General features: G+C 40.4%; 1 protein-coding gene across 1 annotated transcript in view; it reads right to left on the bottom strand.

Annotated features, from left to right (window-relative positions):
• Positions 1–12512, bottom strand: part of bag6 (BCL2 associated athanogene 6) — a 41207-nt gene extending 28695 nt beyond the window's left edge. The window contains exons 1-9 of the mRNA XM_060944239.1: positions 12324–12512; positions 11770–11880; positions 9421–9538; positions 8583–8812; positions 8313–8384; positions 8099–8221; positions 7034–7218; positions 6335–6464; positions 5723–5926 (exon numbers count right to left, since the gene is read on the bottom strand). Coding sequence (XP_060800222.1) covers positions 5723–5926; positions 6335–6464; positions 7034–7218; positions 8099–8221; positions 8313–8384; positions 8583–8812; positions 9421–9538; positions 11770–11853 — 1146 coding nt within the window. The 5' untranslated portion in view covers positions 11854–11880; positions 12324–12512. The remainder of the gene's footprint in view (positions 1–5722; positions 5927–6334; positions 6465–7033; positions 7219–8098; positions 8222–8312; positions 8385–8582; positions 8813–9420; positions 9539–11769; positions 11881–12323) is intronic.
• Positions 12513–21023: the final 8511 nt, after the last annotated feature.

The following is a 21023-nucleotide window of genomic DNA, read 5'->3' as shown; positions in this document are numbered from 1 at the left end:
CACCAGTGAGCATAGCATGAACTTGTCATGCCTACAACAGCTGAATGCGGCGATTTCCACGTTGCTCAGCAAAATGCTTCACAAATTTATCAAGATCTAATGCTTTTGTGCGCTTTGATTCAATGCTGAGTACAGCCAAACTTGATAGTCTCTTTTCTGTCATAGTCAACCGCAAATAAGTCTTTATGAGCCTGAGAGATGAAAAACTTCGTTCACAGGATGCACTGCTCACAGGCAAGACAACCGCTATTTTACACAACCTGAACAACTCAAAAAAAAAAACATCATCATCTTGGTATGGGTCCAAAAACAGTGAACTCCATGAGAGTGGTAGGACTCTCCTGTTCCCCCTTTTTTCTGTCTAGTACTCTCCTCGTCTGATGTAACTCATGTTTAAGATCCTCAATATTTGAATCATAAGCTTCAGCCAATAGCAACGTTTTCCTTGACAGACGGTGAATCAATATTAACTTTTGTGGCTGACTTTACACAAAACTAATGTCAGACCTAGCTAACATTAGGCCAAAAAAAAAAAAGTGTGTTTCAGGTAACATGAAATACTAAAATAAGGTCGGTAGGTAGGAAATTTTTTTTCTTAATTTGTTTTATTTTGTTCGAAAAAATTAACACAAGTAAACATCTTACAAAATAGCATTTTGGCACAGAATCCTTTATACCACACATCATAATAAAATAAGTGTTTTAAATCTTTAAACGAATAAAAAAAAATATCGCAAGAGTTCGAGTTATGATCTGCGGAAGCGTATTGCTGCCACACTCAAAAAAAAAAAAAATTGGCTTAGACTCAAGTAATTACGTGAAAAGATATTGTTAACAGAGTTATCACGTTTTTACAATATATTTATCATGTAATAACATATCACGTAATTTCATGATACGAAATTATCAGGTTATTTCATGATATTTTCATGTGATAATGTGAAAACACCTTATCAAGAAATAAGGTGAAAATATGGTTTAACGTCCTAGGCTAGGCTACTTCCATTAAAAGCAGACGGCCTCGCCTAGCCTACTGTAGAACTTGGGTCGAGCAAAAACACGGAGCAAAAACATGGCTGAATCCTGAATGACTCCTATTTGTATAAATAGGGGACTACATAGGCGGCAAAATGTAGTGTTTTTCCCTGCCATGGAAGTGCACTTGTATACTGAAGAGGAAGCAATTTGCATTACAGCCAGGAGGGCTGATAGAAGTGGCAAAACATTTTACTTTTTATCGTTTCTTTCACAACTTGAATGCGTTGAAACAAAAAATTATGACAAACTAACGCCACTTACACTAAAATATCGAGGGAAATTTGTAATAAAAACTTTACGGTCGGCAATTTCGACGCGGAAATTCTCGATCGGTCGGGTTACCGGAAACACACTTTTTTTTTTTGCCTTACATGTATAGTTAGCTAAATAACCTTCTCCAACCTGATTTTTATCCTCTCAAAATCAGCATCGCAACTATGCTAGCACTGTTCATTCATTATAATTTCATTTTTTGATAGATAGTTAATCAGCTTTTACCTCTTTCCTCCCGTGTCTCCTTTCCTCGCGACTCCTGGCTCCCTCGCTTCGCGCCTCTCAATTTTCCAAAACAACCAATCTCTGGCGTTATCTCGTGCTGCATTCGCCACAGTCGGACATTGGAAATTCGCGCACGTAAATGTCAAATTGGCCGTAATTTTTCTTTGAATTCGTCGCTGCCAACTGGGGTAGCAGCAGGGGTGGCAAGGCTTTCTTTTAGAGTGGCATATGCCACCCCGGTAGATCCGCCCATGGTTATTCACCCCTGAGCGCGCTGGAAACTGTTCCATTGGTATTCAGATTCAGTCGCGAGATGAGGTTGCCAGATCTCTCTATAAAAAGGTGACTTTGCGGTCTGAATCTGTGGAATATTCGTAAGCGAGGACTGGCAACCAGCAGTGGGTTGTGCACCAGCTGATCAGAACTCCAATGGAAAAGAAGCGTGTTAGTAACTGTTTATCTTGATTGGCTGTAACCTTGTAAGTGAAATGTTTTGCAACAATAGCGTTGTAGCCTGCCTACCCCCCCCCAAAAAAACTCTTCGGATCTACACGATTCACACAAGTGACCTATTTTGGGACCAAAACGGCGAATTTCGCTGAAAGGTGAGGAGTTTGCATGTGTGGAGAGAGAGAGAGAGAGAGAGAGAGAGAGAGAGAGAGAGAGAGATATTTGATTAATTTTCAACAATTTACACACAAAAAAATTAAAAACGTGATTTTATCAACTTTTTTTAATATTCATACATCCTGTAAGTTGTAGGCAAATACTAAGAATTTTGCTAAAGCAACGAAAATACGAGTCGCTAACAACTGATTTACTATTCCATAACTTGATCACATAATAGACTAGAGATCTACAGACTTACCTTGGAAGCGATTTTGGAGTCGGGAAACATGGGTTTAACGAGAGGCCCACTGTGATCAGCTGCGGCGATTGGCAGGTTGTGTTCCACGAGAAAATTTGTGAATAAAACTTCAGCTTTTGTCACGCTGTCAATTGAGGATCGATCAACGAACATCGAGGTGATCGTCCGGTTAGCACTTCCAGATTTGGCCAAAGTTTGATGCGAGACAGAACTTACGTGTTGTCTGACATCGTAAACACCGGAATGTGCTACAGAGAAAATGGACATTACATACGGTGCACAACGCATGACTCGCGGATTTTCCTGATTTTGTGATAACTGGATACAAGGTACTGTATTCCTCTTTAAATTTTTGGTACACGGTCTTAGTTTTGCCGATCGTTTTTCTTGCTTTTTTCGGCGGCGGGTCAGACGGATCGGCTGAACCATCAGCCATTTTTTGCTTCTTCTAAAGTACAAAATGTGCGCGGGGCTCTTATTGGTCGAAATTTGATAAAATTGCTGAGGTTAACCAATCAGAGACCATCAGGGGCGGATCTAGAAAAATATTTATGGGGTGGCAAGAGGGGGGCAGGAATTTTTGAGGGGTGGCAACATATTACAGACGTATATATACTGAATTTAATCACAGTTATCACAGTTTGATGACAAATAGTATGTACACACTACAAAAGGGCACGGGCTGCCATTTACAGACTCATACAGACAAACTTAATCTCATGCTTTTATTGTTCACGAAGAACACACATTCTCAGATGAGGTCTATACCGTTTCTGGACAGTTTTATACTGTATATGCAAAAGAACAGACACTAAAAAACAACAATAACAACACTGCTTCAAGTTCAGCATGATTTAAACCATTCACACCAGTGTCACATTTTATAGGTTTTTTTCCTCACGCTTTGTAAAGGCTCACCAGTGAGCATAGCATGAACTTGTCATGCCTACAACAGCTGAATGCGGCGATTTCCATGTTGCTCAGCAAAACGCTTCACAAATTTATCAAGATCTAATGCTTTTGTGCGCTTTGATTCAATGCTGTATACAGCCAAACTTGATAGTCTCTTTTCTGTCATAGTCGACCGCAAATAAGTCTTTATGAGCCTGAGAGATGAAAAACTTCGTTCACAGGATGCACTGCTCACAGGCAAGACAACCGCTATTTTACACAACCTGAACAACTTAAAAAAAAAAACAAACAAACAAAAAAAAAAAAACATCTTGGTATGGGTCCAAAAACAGTGAACTCCATGGGAGTGGTAGGACTCTCCTGTTCCCCCTTCTTTCTGTCTAGTACTCTCCTCGTCTGATGTAACTCATGTTTAAGATCCTCAATATTTGAATCATAAGCTTCAGCCAATAGCAATGTTTTCCTTGACAGACGTTGAATCAATATTAACTTTTGTGGCCGATTTTACACAAAACTAATGTCAGACCTAGCTAACATTAGGCCAAAAAAAAAAAAAAAAAGTGTGTTTCAGGTAACATGAAATACTAAAATAAGGTCGGTAGATAGGAAAAAGTTTTTTTTCTTAATTTTTTTTTTTATTTTGTTCGAAAAAATTAACACAAGTAAACATCTTACAAAATAGTATTTTGCCACAGAATCCTTTATACCACACATCATAATAAAATAAAAGTGTTTTAAATCTTTAAACGAATAAAAAAAAAATACCGCGAGAGTTCGAGTTATGATCTACGGAAGCGTATTGCTGCCACACTCAAAAAAATTGGCTTAGAATCAAGTAATTACGTGAAAAGATATTAAAGTTATCACATTTTTACAATATATTTATCATGTACATAACATCACGTAATTTCATGATACGAAATTATCACGTTATTTCATGATATTTTCATGTAATAACGTGAAAACACCTTATCAAGAAATAACGTGAAAATAACGTCCTAGGCTAGGCTACTTCCATTAAAAACAGACGGGCTAGCCTAGCCCACTGTAGAACTTGGGTTGAGCAAAAACACTGAGCAAAAACATGGCTGAATCCTGAATGACTCCTATTTGTATAAATAGGGGACTACATAGGTGGCAAAACGTAGTGTTTTTCCCTGCCATGGAAGTGCACTTGTATACTGAAGAGGAAGCAATTTGCATTACAGCCTTGAATGAGGATTCAAAATGGCACCTCGGCTCAGTTTTCCCTTCCTCCTTCAGTATACAAGTGCGCTTCCATGTTTATGCAGGAGGGCTGATAGAAGTGGCGAAACATTTTACTTATTTCTTTCACAACTTGAATGCGTTGAAAAAAAAAATGACAAACTAACGCCGCTTACACTAAAATATCGAGGGAAATTTGTAATAACTTTACGGTCGGCAATTTCGACGCGGAAATTCTCGATCGGTCGGGTTACCGGAAACACACTTTTTTTTTTTTGGCATTACATGTATAGTTAGCTAAATAACGTTCTCCAACCTGATTTTTATCCTCTCAAAATCAGCATCGCAACTGTGCTAGCACTGTTCATTCATTATAATTTCGTTTCTTGATAGATAGTTAATCAGCTTTTACCTCTGTCCTCCCGTGTCTCCTTTCCTCGCGACTCCTGGCTCCCTCGCTTCGCGCCTCTCAATTTTCCAAAACAACCAATCTCTGGCTGCATTCGCCGCAGTCGGACATTGGAAATTCACGTACGTAAATGTCAAATTGGCCGTAATTTTTCTTTGAATTCGTCACTGCCAACTGGAGTGGCAGCAGGGGTGGCAAGGCTTTCTCCTATGCCACCCTGGTAGATCCGCCCATGGAGACCGTGTTTCTAAAGCATTGGCTGACATTCTAGTAATAGCACCCTCTGCCGGGAGACTGGGAAATCGCAAGTGTGGGAATTCTGGCGGCAAATTTGAAAATATCAATTATGAGCAAAAACCGTAATAATCGACTTCAAAGTCGTAATAGCGTAATTGGACCACCGAAACCGTAATGATTACGGGCAAACCGTAATGGTTGGCATGTCTGACAAAGTACTTTGTATTTATTAATGTGGGAAATACGCTCAGTATAATGTGTATTTATCACAAAAATACATGCATTTATTTATTATTTTGAAAACCCACCAGCTGACTGATCTGGCATGTTTTAATTGTGCAACAGTAATGACGTAAATACCAGCGCGACGGACTAGTATCCGAAAGTGTTTTTTTTTTCATTTTATCAATGAGCTCACTATATAGTCCTCTATAGAGCAATTCCCCATATAGTGAGTAGGGAGTAATGAACGAGTGAGTGATTTCAGGCACAGTGCTGGATAGATTTTCTCTTGTTTAGAAAAGAAGCGCCAACGCTTCAACACTTGGTCTTACCTGTATGGGCATATGATGCACTCCACCTGGTGGCAGAACAGAGGAAGTGTAGTGAGACATGGGCCGGATCACATGCAGGTGACGGGGAGGAGCACTGGACAAATTACAGCGCAGATCGCTCAGGGCAACCAGAGCATTTCCTAAGAGCCGAAGAGCTTCTCCCACCAGGTTTAGAACATGCTGATCCTCCTCTCTCTCTTGTGTCTGCATAGAAAGCATTTTTCTCATTCACTTAATGAAATAAGCAAGACAGTTATACAAGTGTTAAGACTTTATCTATGGGGAGGAACTGGCACTGAAAAATATTCCTTTAGCACATCACTGACCCAATAACAATATAACAGTAGGTGTTATATTTTTTTGCTCAAACTTTTAATACTGCCTTAAGCTCAACCACCATTTTCAGCATCTACTGCAGGGTATTCTTAACTACACCAGGGTGTGACAAGCTTTAACATGAACTTTTTTTCATCCAATCATATAGAAAAATATACAATGGATATTTGGCAAACAACAGATTCACTGAATAACCTAACAGGCCAAGGGGGGGGAAAAAAAAAAAAAAAGGATTTTTAACTGTATACTGGATGGTCATGATGACCACTTGCATACATTGTTGTTATAATCAGCAGTGGTGGCTGCCTCCAGGATGGAGTGAGCTCTTTGGATGAACGGCTGGAGCCTCTCTTCTACTCTTCTTAACTCTCCTAACATCTCGACCAGTTCTGCAGGGCTGGGGTGGCTAATGGGAACACGAATACACAATTCAAACACCACTACTATGCGTTTCTATCATTTCAGACACGTTCACAGGAACGAGAACCAAAAGTCTGCAAAAAAGACAGCATGCTTAGTTTAGTCTTAGTGAAAGAGTACATGCTAACTCGATTTGAAACCTAAATCAAGTATCATGATTTTTTTTTTTTGCCATATTGCACATACTCAAATTTAAGGTCATACTGAAGAAAGTCCTTCAATAGTTTGCTTGTTACTTGCTCCACGTTACTGTATAGCAGCAGCGAAATTTCATTTTAACATTACATTTTTATCAAATGATGGAAGGAACCACAGGAGGGCGCTATGAGGCTTTGTAGGATTTCACACTTCTTTGAAAATATGCATATTAAAAAAAAACACAAGAAGGAAATACACATTCAACAGACTTTTACTAGCAGTCAATAACTATTAACAGGAATAACATTCCTATTTCTAAATAAATATTTGAACAATACACAAATGAGTGAACTAATTATGTGATAGTTATTTTCCACTTTCCAAGTTTTGACCAATTCAGTTACAGTCTATTCTTACTTGGCGCCTGAAGGAGGCGGCGGAGGAGGTGCATTATCAGTTTGAGTGGAGGTAGAGGATGATGGAGGTGAGCTAGGTGGAGGGGGGGATGTGTCCATGGGCTGGACAGACGGAGAAGGTGTAGAGGTGGAGGAAGGAGGAGGAGGTGCAGAATCCTGAGCTGAGGAACCATCGACGGGCTGACCCTATAAACACAGCAAGGCCGGATATGGAGTGCAAATTAAAGGAACAGTCCACCGTACTTCCATAATGAAATATGCTCTTATCTGAATTGAGACGAGCTGCTCCGTACCTCTCCGAGCTTTGCGCGACCTCCCAGTCAGTCAGACGCGCTGTCACTCCTGTTAGCAATGTAGCTAGGCTCAGTATGGCCAATGGTATTTTTGGGGCTGTAGTTAGATGCGACCAAACTCTTCCGCGTTTTTCCTGTTTACATAGGTTTATATGACCAGTGACATGAAACATGTTCAGTTACACAAATTGAAACGTAGCGATTTTCTATGCTATGGAAAGTCCGCACTATAACGACAGGCGTACTAACACCTTCTGCGCGCTTCGGCAGCGCATTGATATCTGAGCTCCGTATCAATGCGCTGCCAAAGCGCGCAGAAGGTGTTAGTACGCCTGTCATTATAGTGCAGACTTTCCATAGCATAGAAAATCGCTACATTTCAATTTGTGTAACTGAACTTGTTTCATGTCACTGGTCATATAAACCTATGTAAACAGGAAAAACGCGGAAGAGTTTGGTCGCATCTAACTACAGCCCCAAAAATACCATTGGCCATGCTGAGCCTAGCTACATTGCTAACAGGAGTGACAGCACGTCTGACTGACTGGGAGGTCGCGCAAAGCTCGGAGAGGTACAGAGCAGCTCGTCTCAATTCAGATAAGAGCATATTTCATTATGGAAGTACGGTGGACTGTTCCTTTAAGAAGTCTGCTATTCTCAATCTTGCAAACCGACAGGATTTGTTCAACGACATATTTAACAACTAGACCACTGGCAAATAGTTATTCATTCACTGAGTGTGATACGAAATGTGCTTCAGAAATCCTCAGTACCTCCAGTCTCTGAATCAGGGCAACGGTGTCTCGCAATAAGTTTTCAGCCAGGAGTAGCCGCAGCCTTGGCTCACTCTGCAGGGTCTGATCCATATCGACATGGACGTTCGCTGAGCCATTGTTCTAGCAGAGAAAGACACATATCCTTCATATCCTTCTGTGTAATACTTTGAACCGAGACTTGTGATTTTAAATGTCTAAATGACACTCGTACCCCATTACTGCTGCTGACTCGTGTATTCCTAACACCCTCCCCGAGGCCTGCCATTATCTGCTGGATAGACATCTGAGGAAAGGCGTACATAACTGACATTAAAATTTCATCAGAGTAATTATATTTCAGCCACTAAAATGTCTGCAGGAAACATGGCTTTATTTTCCTCAGCCTATTTACAGGCTGTGTGTATATCATGGTGTATACTAGATACACAAAAGACACCTGGCATCTTTACATTTGACCAATAGAGAAAGCCCATGTCCATGCCTGAATCTGCTGGGGGTCCATGACGTTCACTGGGAGATTAAGGGTACCAAGCATAACGTAGCTATTAGCATTGCGATCATGTGTGGCTCCGTGAGGCATGGCCTGAGGAGTTGCGGCGTTTCCAGTCTGTGAGCCTCCTGAAGTCCCGGGTACTCCTCCCGAGCCTGATCCTGACTGAGTCGTCTGGGGTGGGGCTCGCTCCACCAGGTGAATGACTTTACCATTTACATCTGCGCACACAGGAACAGAAACATTCTGCTTTCATATGAAATGCCATGATTAAAAGAAAATGAAGATTTGTCCTGCGTAATCAACATCTACGTACCTGTTAGCTTCAGCGCATCCCATTACAAATACATCTTAAAAACAACATTATTGGTTTGCATATTATCAAAAAGCTCATTAGACGAAAGGCCTAATGTTAGAACGCAAATAAACAACTAGTTAGGTGAGCTCTGGAAGCGAAGAAGAGTTTAAAAGAACAAAAGTGCATCCAATATTGCATATCAGGAGAGGACTGATGTGCAATTATTTATACATGAAAACAGAACATTCTGTACATAAATACATTCTAATCTCCAATCAGCGACTTGTGAGCATCAGTAGTAATGGAGTCAAACAATGTTACAAAAGTACTGATAATACCCATAATATCACTAAAGTGTACTGTGAGGAAATTTATCATTATACTGATATTGTACTTTATATTCAGCCCTAGCTGTCTGCCAAATTTGGTTCATTCTTGCTGTCAACCCCCCCAACGCCCCTTAAGGACAAACTGTACAAAACAACCAGTTCTAACGGGCCCATCAAAACAAATGAGTCTGAATGCACTCACTGTACTCTGCCAGAGTTTTCTCATCCTGAAGTACTCGTCCCTGGTAGATCAGCCTCTGTTTGTCAACAGGTATTCCCACTGAGGGAGAGATGTGCTCTTTAAACTCCTTCACAGTTATCTAGGGAGGAAAAATGAAAAGGCGTCACTTAAATAGTCGTTTTGAGCTGTTTAACACATCAAGATGTAAATATCAGGAAATGAAAGTTGAAATTTTGATCTCTCGGCCATATTATTCTTTTGGTCTCAAAGCCAAATGTCTTCAGCGTACAGCAAAAACAAAAGAATCGACTTCGCTGTTCCAATACTTGAATGAAATTTAACCAACTGAATGGGGGAAAAAAAAAAGCCATTCAAACTCAATTTCATTGCAAAATAAATTCTGCATGCCATTAAATATCACATGCTAACTATAAAGATCATTATGCAAGTCATTCAGGGTGGCTTTTCTCTGTAAATATACATTCAGAACAAGATGATAAAAATACAAACACCACCACAACCTCTAACACATTCTTAAACAGATCTGCTTAATCGCCACCTTACCTCACTTCATAATAGAACAGTTTGAAAATCTGCCATCCGGTCCAGAATTTTATTTGTATTCAGACTGGTCTCATCAGTCGTTTTATAGACAGACAGACTCCCCCCACAACTCTCCTTCACAGCCTCTTAAATCATTATGAGGAGAAGTTACACGTTTATAAAGTTGCATCTCGGCTTTCACGCAGTCAAATGTCAGCGTGCGCATAAAAGTTACGTCATGACAGTCTTTCATGACCCCCATCTGCAGTTTGCACCACAGCAACAGTGACGTGATGTCATGTGTAAACACGCATAACCTTTAAACACCTATTTTTCCAAAAATCTTAACTAATGCACCTTTTAACAGTAAAATAAATTACATTACTAGCCTAGAGATTTAATTCATATAAATTATTTGAATATGTGTGATAAATATTTTGTACATTACATGTGTGTTTTAGTTCTTTTTATTCCTAAAATATTATTTTTCACAGACGGGACAAGTTACATCCAATATGTTATTTATGTATGTAGTCGTATCAAAACAGGCTAATATACACAAGAACATCATGAATTTGATGACTGATTTTTTTTAAATCAAGGAACTATGTTTAAAGAAAAAAAAAAAACACAAAAAACACACACAAATACCTTGGCTATGCTTAATTGACCCCCTGGAGAAACCACTTCTTTATCGTTACATTACATTAATGGCATTTAGTAGACGCTCTTATCCAGAGCGACGTACAGCATGTGTTATGGGGGGCAGTTGGGGGTTAGGTGCCTTGCTCAAGGGCACTTCAGCCATTCCTGCTCGTTCAGGGAATCAAACTGGCAACCTTTTTGCCCCGAAGCTGCTTCTTTAACCATTAGGCCATGGCTTTCCCTTTTATCATACAATCTATTTTCTCTCACTGTTTTACATGTGGGGCGGCACGGTGGTGTAGTGGTTAGCGCTGTCGCCTCACAGCAAGAAGGTCCGGGTTCGAGCCCCGTGGCCGACGAGGGCCTTTCTGTGCGGAGTTTGCATGTTCTCCCCGTGTCCGCGTGGGTTTCCTCCGGGTGCTCCGGTTTCCCCCACAGTCCAAAGACATGCAGGTTAGGTTAACTGGTGACTCTAAATTGACCGTAGGTGTGAATGTGAGTGTGAATGGTTGTCTGTGTCTATGTGTCAGCCCTGTGATGACCTGGCGACTTGTCCAGGGTGTACCCCGCCTTTCGCCCGTAGTCAGCTGGGATAGGTTCCAGCTTGCCTGCGACCCTGTAGAACAGGATAAAGTGGCTAGAGATAATGAGATGAGAATGAGATGAGATGTTTTACATGTGGGGTGGCATGGTGGTGTAGTGGTTAGCGCTGTCGCCTCACAGCAAGAAGGTCCGGGTTCGAGCCCCGTGGCCGACGAGGGCCTTTCTGTGACGAGTTTGCATGTTCTCCCCGTGTCTGCGTGGGTTTCCTCCGGGTGCTCCGGTTTCCCCCACAGTCCAAAGACATGCAGGTTAGGTTAACTGGTGACTCTAAATTGACCGTAGGTGTGAATGTGAGTGTGAATGGTTGTCTGTGTCTATGTGTCAGCCCTGTGATGACCTGGCGACTTGTCCAGAGTGTACCCCGCCTTTCGCCCGTAGTCAGCTGGGATAGGCTCCAGCTTGCCTGCGACCCTGTAGAACAGGATAAAGCGGCTAGAGATAATGAGACAAGATGAAATGAATGTTTTACATGTACTCTTGTCTAATACTGTGCAGCACCATTAACAGTGTCGGAATGACAAAGTGTCTTTAAAGGGACTTGAAACCCTCTGATAAAGCAGAAAGCAGCAGTTAACTCACCTGCGCTCTCACAGTATAGCTTCTGCTCTGGGAGTCCAGAGTTTTCACAGTGACCTCTATCAGATGATTTTCTTGCTCCCCCATGGTGCTGCCAGCCTCGAGAACAGGAAACTAGACACATACACGAAATATGTTAAACGATTAGTGAATTGAACAGCTACAGACTCGCACAAAACAACCTGCTTTGCTCAAGTTAACTTTCTGAGGTGAAAGAGGGATGAGCTGTCATGAGTTATGACATAACACTAGCCATCTTTCCAGAGGTTTCTTGAACTTTCCGCCCACTAACTGCACTCCTCAGCTGTTATTTAGCACGCATGCTAAACGCTAGTTATCGTTCCTAACTGTACATGATGGCTACAAAGCTAACTAGAAGAATTACTGTACTATCAAATTAGCTAAACTGCTTCTATTACGTGTGGTTTCTGAGTAAAACAGGTTGTTAGTTAGATATGAAATGCCAGTTAAACGCTATTAGCATTACAAAATGACAAGCAAAACCGCTAATGCTAGGCTAGCTAAATGCTAAGCTAGCTTAGCTAGCAGCGTCCTACCTTAGTTGAAAGTCTGTTATATGACTCTCTGGTCGTGGTTTTTGCGTTAACTCTGCTTTTTTTTTAAAATCAATCTATCTAATTAACGTTGTATGCTTTTGAATAGCATTTGTTAGCTTAACAGTAGTACTAACGTTAGATTTCGGGTAACTAGCTAACATAGACTAGCCTGCATCGAAATGACTAACCGTAGGCCACGCCCATTTCCGGTTATAGCTATTTAACTGGGCTGTGTTCCCAAACCCAGACTACTGCACTAATTAGTAAATAGTAGAGATGAATTACATCGCTAAAATGCTTTCAGGTCAAAACCAAGTCATGCAAAAACAACTAGCAGCTGTCAATTTAAGACAGTGAGTTGGTATCCTTGACTTGCAAGTGACGTCAAAGCAAAATAGAAATCCAGATGTTGGCCATGTTGGTGGATAAACAAATGTGGGGTCAAGCAACATCTCATCTCATCTCATTATCTCTAGCCGCTTTATCCTGTTCTACAGGGTCGCAGGCAAGCTGGAGCCTATCCCAGCTGACTATGGGTGAAAGGCGGGGTACACCCTGGACAAGTCGCCAGGTCATCACAGGGCTGACACATAGACACAGACAACCATTCACACTCACATTCACACCTACGGTCAATTTAGTCACCAGTTAACCTAACCTGCATGTCTTTGGACTGTGGGGGAAACCGGAGCACCCGGAGGAAACCCACGTGGACAACATGCAAACTCCGCACAGAAAGGCCCTCGCCGGCCACGGGGCTCGAACCCGGACCTTCTTGCTGTGAGGCGACAGCGCTAACCACTACACCACCGTGCCACCCCCAGCTTCTTATGTTACTGAGAAATTAGAAAGTTAAATAGATGTCTCCTTACACAAATCTTTACCATATCACCAGGGTTACTTTTTTTTTCTTTTTAAAAAGGTTTGCCATGCAAGTCCCTCTGAGTGAGTTACTTGCTGTCATCACTGTAGAAATGACAACATACTCTAACAAGTTCATTAATATAATCCTATGATTTGAATTTATCAACACCACCTGACCAATCATAATCAAGCATTTAACAGCACTATGGTTACCAGTAAGTCAGTTTTCATGCAGGCAGCAGTATGAAAATTTGGCCCAACATCAAATACAACACAAAAGAGCACACTGAGGTTCAGTATATACGTGCGTAGACGTTAACCGGCCACGTGTTGGTGAAGGTTCTTTTGTTTTCTTCTGTTTGTTAAGTCTGAAATGATCAGCTATGGCCTTATAAGCACATCCCAGAGGACTTTACGACGTTAAAGGCCCGGTCCCACTGGCCGATGGACACAAAACGTATGCAAAAAGGACACAGCGGACGAGCAAAATTTCGGGGGCGGCTCTATCCGTTTTCATCCGCTCCAGAAATGGACAAAATTGGCGAAAATTTGCGAAAACAGAACGGAAAAGAACGGACGTGGGTAGTATATAGCGGGGATGTTAAACGCATGTTCATAGGAAGCCTAGCGGATGAAAGCGGATGGAAGTGGATGACAGCTCCGAAGGGGTTACCGGTGATAACTGAGAAGCGGACGCATAGCAGAAAGAGCGGATGCATAGCAGATGAAGGGGATGCATCACGTATGCCTAACGGAAACAAAGGGGATGTTGCGTGGATGTATATCGGATGCAGACCGTTCACTGCGCATGCGGGGGGTATGAATTGCGTCTGCTCCGCGGATATAAAGGGATGCAGCACGCACGCCGTCAGCATAAAGCGGAAAGACGTGCTGGCGACTACATCGATACATCTCTACTACTAGATGATTTTCTCCCCCTTTTTATACAAAATATTGATTGTCCGCTAGGTGTCCTTCTACATACTCTAGACATACTCCAGACATCCTAAATATACGAGATACATCCCAGATATAAACGCTTTGTCCGTTTTGAATACTTTATATAGGAGATGCATACGCTTACATCCTTTCTATTTCCGTGCTACTAACGACGAATAGACGTTTCATGTACCTTATCTTTCCTCCCTCTTTCCGTTTTCAGCTGCAGCGGATGTGAGTTGCGAGGATGCCCAGAGGATGCAGAGAGGATACAGCAGACGTTTAACGGATGATAACGGACATAGAACGTTTGTTGCTCGTATATGTCGCGGATTTACATCGTACACGGCGGAAAGTTCATCCGTTCTAAAAGTTTTGTGCAGCTCAAAACTTTTTGCGCGGATGAAATCACAGTGGACGGATGCTCGATGGATAGAGCGTATGAAGCACGTATGCAATGAGTACACAACGGATGCATAGCGTTTTCCAACGGATGGCAAAGATTTTTTTACGTTTTACATCGTCTTTGCATCCGTAAGTGCAGTGGGACCGGGCCTTAAAATGACTCTCGTCATCTTAGAAAACATTAGATTTCTAGTGATTCGTAAGCATTTGATCTATTCCACAGTTTGGAGTTTATGATTTTTCTGCTGTATTAGGATTCAAAGTTTTATTGTCATATGTCCAAAGTTACAGTGTACAAAATGTAATGAAATTTTTGGTTGAATGCTTCTACACAGACTAGACAATTACCATTAGAGCAGTCTGACATTATTATAAATTGTTATATGCAAATTATTACGGATTGAAAATACAAAAGTAGACAGCACGAGGAAACTCTAATGCTGCTCACTTATTTAAAAGCAGTCATTTGTACATCTTTTTGTTACTTCACCTCATAAAAATCATTTATTAAACTCCTTGAAAAACCATATGCATTAATAACAGGTCTGATTTTATTCTGAGAAGTAATAGGAACATATCAGAAACCATCAACAAAAGGATCATATCGCCATGTGTGACACAAATATAAAACATAGGAAACGAAACCTGAGAGCTGTTTTATGCCATGTTGGTTTATGTAAGCATTTTAATGCTATATTTCTTAGTAGAGACATTTTATTACAGATGCCACCCTGAGAAAGTAAACTCTGTAAATGTGGCTTAAATGATTACTTTTAGAAAGCGTTTGGATAAATTTTTATTGTGAGCTATTATGTAAAATATTTATAATGGTGATGGCTCTATTAAGAAAGTTAGATGTCTTGTATTAATATGATAAAACATGATAAACACACTTGACTGGCTGCATTTTGTGTTTGCAAAACACCACATGACAAGACCAGCACTGTGCAGAACAGCTGTTAATTCAATAGAAAGGTGATTAGCTCATTAAATAGCCTGATAGTGCCAATCCTTTTGCATATTCATGTATGTATGTATGTATGTATGTATGTATGTATGTATGTATGTATGTATGTATGTATTATTATTATTATTATTATTATTATTATTATTATTATTTTTGTATTTATAACGCTACTATGTTGTATAATGTTAGGCAGAAAACTTATACGTGACTATATTGTGTCCATTCAGTAGTTTTTAATTTCTCGTGAAGACGTGCCAGGATGGTGTGTACAAATACAGTACTGTGCAAAAGTCTTAGGCACATGTAAAGAAATGCTGTAGACCAAAAATGGCTTAAAAATAATGAAATGAAATGTTTCAACATTAAAAAAAAACTGTCAACAGCAGTAAGCCATAATAAATGAAACAAAGTCAATATTTAGTGTGAGACGACCCTTTGCGTAAAAAAAAAAAATAGTAGTCTGAGGTCCAGTGAGTGCAGTTTTATGCGGAAATGAGCTGTAGGTTTTACTGAGCATCTTACAGAACCAGCCACAGTTCTTCTGGACACTTTGACTGTCACACTCGCTTCTTCATTTTGCACCAAAACCTAGTAGCCTTCATTATGTTTTCTTTTTTAATCTGAAAAGTGCTCTCTTATGTAATATGCTGCTCAGATTAAAAAAAAAAAAAAAAATCTGTAACATTTAATTTTGTGCTGGAAAACGAATGTTTGGAACTCTAAAATGTTTTTGTACTGACTTGATGATGTAGAAGTCATAAAATAGAAATCTATAACAAAGTTTGTATGAAAAAAAGGGTGGCTAAGACTTTTGCACAGTACTGGATGTATATATAAAATCAGAGGTGTAGACACAAGTAACAAATCATGTACTCTTGTTCCAGTATTTGAGTACTTGGTTCACTTGAGTATTTAAATCATAGTACAAATATTTGGACAGAGACAACATTTTTCTAATTTTGGTTCTGTACATAACCACAATGAATTTTGAACAAAACAATTCAGATGCAGTTGAAGTTCAGACTTTCAGCTTTAATTCAGTGGGTTGAACAAAATGATTGCATAAAAATGTGAGGAACTAAAGCATTTTTTAAACACAATCTCTTCATTTCAGGGGTTCAGAAGCAATTGGACAAATTAAATAATTTTTTTTTCTTTCGATTACGTTCATTATGTCTTATATTAAATATAGTTAGTTTTTGTTTTTTTTTCTTCCTTTTTTATCAGACATCTAATTTTTGGGTTTGTTTACCTGACATGTTTCGACGTACAACTTCCGTCTTCCTCAGAGTGTCACCGGATGTTATTGGTGACGCATCTTTTATCAGCTGCTGTTTCTGAAGGCGTGGCCTTCCTGTCTGGTTTGACAGGTCGGTCACGCCTTATACTGTCTGTTCGTCCCCTGCAAGATGGCACTCCAGGTGTGGGGGAGCATGTATGCTCCCTCATCCCGGTTGATGGTCCTCGGGCTTCGCTTACGGATCTCCATGGCCTCCCTGATCCAGCGCTGATGTTTGTTATCTTCTGTGCGGATGACTCTGGCATTCCCCCAGTCCATAATGTGATTTTCCCTTTTGCAATGTTCTGTTATAGCTGACTTATAATTTTCCTGTTGTGCCTTTTCTTTTATTGTTCGGGTTTGTCTTGTAGCTGTCTCCTTTTCGCACTCTTTCTTATGTTCATTTTTTCTTGTGATAAGTTGGTTCAGTCACATACAACTTATCAAAAGCACTCACCAAAATAATTAAACCATTACTAGGACTCACAGACCAACACTGCAAAAACTCAAAACATCTGGCAGAAGAACTAAAAAACATAAAAATGCAGCAAGACGAAGTTTTCATTTCACATGATGTCATATCTCTTTTCACCAGAACACCCACGGAAGCCACCATACAGATAGTACAAGATAAATTAAAAACAGACAGGACGCTCAAGAAATGCACAAACCTCACCGTACAAGACATCACTCAGCTCCTTCAATTCATCGCCACATCCACATACTTTCAGTTCAGGAATACAATCTACAGACAGAAGGAAGGTTTTGCCATGGGAGACCCACTATCAGCCATCATGTGCGGCTTTTTCATGGAGGATCTGGAGCAGAAAGCACTCACTACAATACCAGCGGAATACAGACCAACACTCTGGAAACGGTATGTGGACGACATATTGGAAAAAGTAAAGAGGGGACACACTCAACAGCTCACCGACCATCTCAACACCATAGACAATACCGGTAATATAAAATTCACACATGAAGAAGAAACAGAGCAGTCAATAGCATTTTTGGATTTAAAAATACAACACACAGAAGATGGGGACATCAAAATAAAAGTACACAGAAAACCCACACATACCGACCAATATTTAAACTGGACTTCCGAACACCCCATAATGCACAAAATATCCGTAGTTAGAACATTACATGAACGCACAGCAATAATTACAGATCCACAGGACAAAGAACAGGAGGAACAACATATACAACACGCACTGAAGGCATGTCAATATCCACAATGGGCAATATCCAAAGGGGTGGAACAGGTTAAGAACAACAAAACACAGAAGAAAGAGAAAAAACAAACTAACAAACAAGAACACAGGGGAGTAGTTACATGACCATACATCAGGGGAATAACTGAACGCATTCAAAGAGTAATGAGGAAACACAACATTAACACACCTGTCAAACCACACACAACACTCCGTCAGATCCTGGTGCATCCCAAAGACAGAATACATCCGGACAACAGATGCAGCACCATATATGAGATTCCATGTCAATTATGCAATAAAACTTATATTGGGGAGACAGGAAGGAGTTTCAACACAAGAAAAAATGAACATAAGAAAGAGTGCGAAAAGGAGACAGCTACAAGACAAACCCGAACAATAAAAGAAAAGGCACAACAGGAAAATTATAAGTCAGCTATAACAGAACATTGCAAAAGGGAAAATCACATTATGGACTGGGGGAATGCCAGAGTCATCCGCACAGAAGATAACAAACATCAGCGCTGGATCAGGGAGGCCATGGAGATCCGTAAGCGAAGCCCGAGGACCATCAACAGGGATGAGGGAGCATACATGCTCTCCCATACCTGGAGTGACATCTTGCAGGGGACGAACAGACAGTATAAGGCGTGACCGACCTGTCAAACCAGACAGGAAGGCCACGCCTTCAGAAACAGCAGCTGATAAAAGATGCGTCACCAATAACATCCGGTGACACTCTGAGGAAGACGGAAGTTGTACGTCGAAACATGTCAGGTAAACAAACCCAAAAATTAGATGTCTGATAAAAAAGAAAAAAAAACAAAAACTAACTATAAATTAAATAATTGTAAATAAAATGTTCATTTCTAATACTTGGTTGAAAACCCTTTGTTGGGAATGACAGCCTGAAGTCTTGAACTCATGGACATCACCAGACGCTGTGTTTCCTCCTTTTTAATGCTCTGCCAGGCCTTTACTGCAGCGGTTTTCAGTTGCTGTTTGTCTGTGGGCCTTTCTGTCTGAAGTTTAGTCTTTAACAAGTGAAATGCTGCTCAATTGGGTTGAGATCAGGTGACTGACTTGGCCATTCAAGAATATTCCACTTCTTTGCTTTAATAAACTCCTGGGTTGCTTCGGCTTTATGTTTTGGGTCATTGTCCATCTGTATTATGAAACGCCGATTATTATTTGGCTGCATTTGGCTGGATTTGAGCACACAGTACGTCTCTGAATACCTCAGAATTCATCCGGCTGCTTCTGTCCTGTGTCACATCATCAATAAACACTAGTGACCCAGTGCCACTGGCAGCCATGCATGCCCAAGCCATCACACTGTCTCCGCCGTGTTTTACAGATGATGTGGTATGCTTTGGATCATGAGCTGTACCATGCCTTCGCCATACTTTTTTCTTTCCATCATTCTGGTCGAGGTTGATCTTGGTTTCATTTGTCCAAAGAATGTTCTTCCAGAACTGTGCTGGCTTTTTTAGATGTTTTTTAGCAAAGTCCAATCTAGCCTTTTTATTCTTGAGGCTTATGAGTGGCTTGCACCGTGCAGTGAACCCTCTGTATTTACTTTCATGCAGTCTTCTTTTTATGGTAGATTTGGATATTGATACGCCTACCTCCTGGAGAGTGTTGTTCACTTGGTTGGCTGTTGTGAAGGGGTTTCTCTTCACCATGGAAATTATTCTGCAATCATCCACCACTGTTGTCTTCTGTAAGTGTCCAGGTCTTTTTGCATTGATGAGTTCACCAGTGCTTTCTTTCTTTCTTTCTTTCTTTCTTTCTTTCTTTCTTTCTTTCTTTCTTTCTTTCTTTCTTTCTCAGGATGTACCAAACTGTAGATTTTGCCACTCCTAATATTGTAGCAATTTCTCGGATGGGTTTTTTCTGTTTTCGCAGCTTAAGGATGGCTTGTTTCACCTGCATGGAGAGCTCCTTTGACCGCATGTTTTCTTCACAGCAAAATCTTCTAAATGCAAGCACCACACCTCAAATCAACTCCAGGCCTTTTATCTGCTTAATTGAGAATGACATAACAAAGGAATTGCCCACACCTGCCCATGAAATAGCCTTTGAGTCAATTGTCCAATTACTTTTGGTCCCTTTAAAAACAGGGTGGCACATGTTAAGGAGCTGAAACTCCTAAACCCTTCATCCAATTTTAATGTGGATACCCTCAAATGAAAGCTGAAAGTCTGGACTTTATGTCTATGTCTATTATATAACTACCACTTGAATATGTTTCAGTAAACAGGTAAAAGAACAAAATTTGTGTCAGTGTCCAAATATATATGGACCTAACTGTATGTTTTCTGTTTTCAGAAGTTTTTTCCCCCCCAATAGTGTATGTAACTTCATTACTTTTATCCCTGTAACAAAGTTTAAAAAAAATCCATTTAACCTGGAAGACGTGAGCCAGCGTATGTACAGATTTCTTGACCCGGTTAAAATAAAGCAGTTTTCTGTGGAAAGTCTACACTTTAGGTGCCAATTGATTATCAGTAATGTCTGAGACTGTGGAGACAGATGAGTATGCTGCCCCAAATTATTTGAAATTATTCAAATGAAATGGTGTGATACTGACCTTCAAAAAACCAGAAGAGATATTAGCATTTCACAGCTCAGTATCCAACCTGGGTTAACTCATACAGCTAAGATATTAGCTAGCTGAGTGCGTTAGATGAGTTCACCATAACTTTTGATGCTTTACAGTATGAAAGTTCTGTATTAAACTTAAGATAGCACTTTGGTATTTGTTAGCCGTTGCCTGCTGTGTAGGCAATTTATTTGAGAAGCATTTTTATTTTATATTTCTTGAAAATCTCTTTCATCCTGACAGCAATGGATAGCTAAATCAAATGTTCTGACAATAAAAAGAAAAATAAATCTGTCATCTGTGGTAGTCGCAGGGCTGTAAAAACCCTCTGCAATCATTTCATTAAGTCCAGATGAAATGATTGGATGGTCTGTCTGCCTGTCTGTCTACCTGCACTCATTGCACTTGACCGGAGTCTTCTACA

Source organism: Neoarius graeffei, chromosome 17 (genome assembly GCF_027579695.1).
Source record: "Neoarius graeffei isolate fNeoGra1 chromosome 17, fNeoGra1.pri, whole genome shotgun sequence".
Taxonomy (NCBI): Eukaryota; Metazoa; Chordata; class Actinopteri; order Siluriformes; family Ariidae; genus Neoarius; species Neoarius graeffei.
Note: the sequence above shows the minus strand (reverse complement) of the source record. Positions and strands in the feature narration are given on the sequence as shown.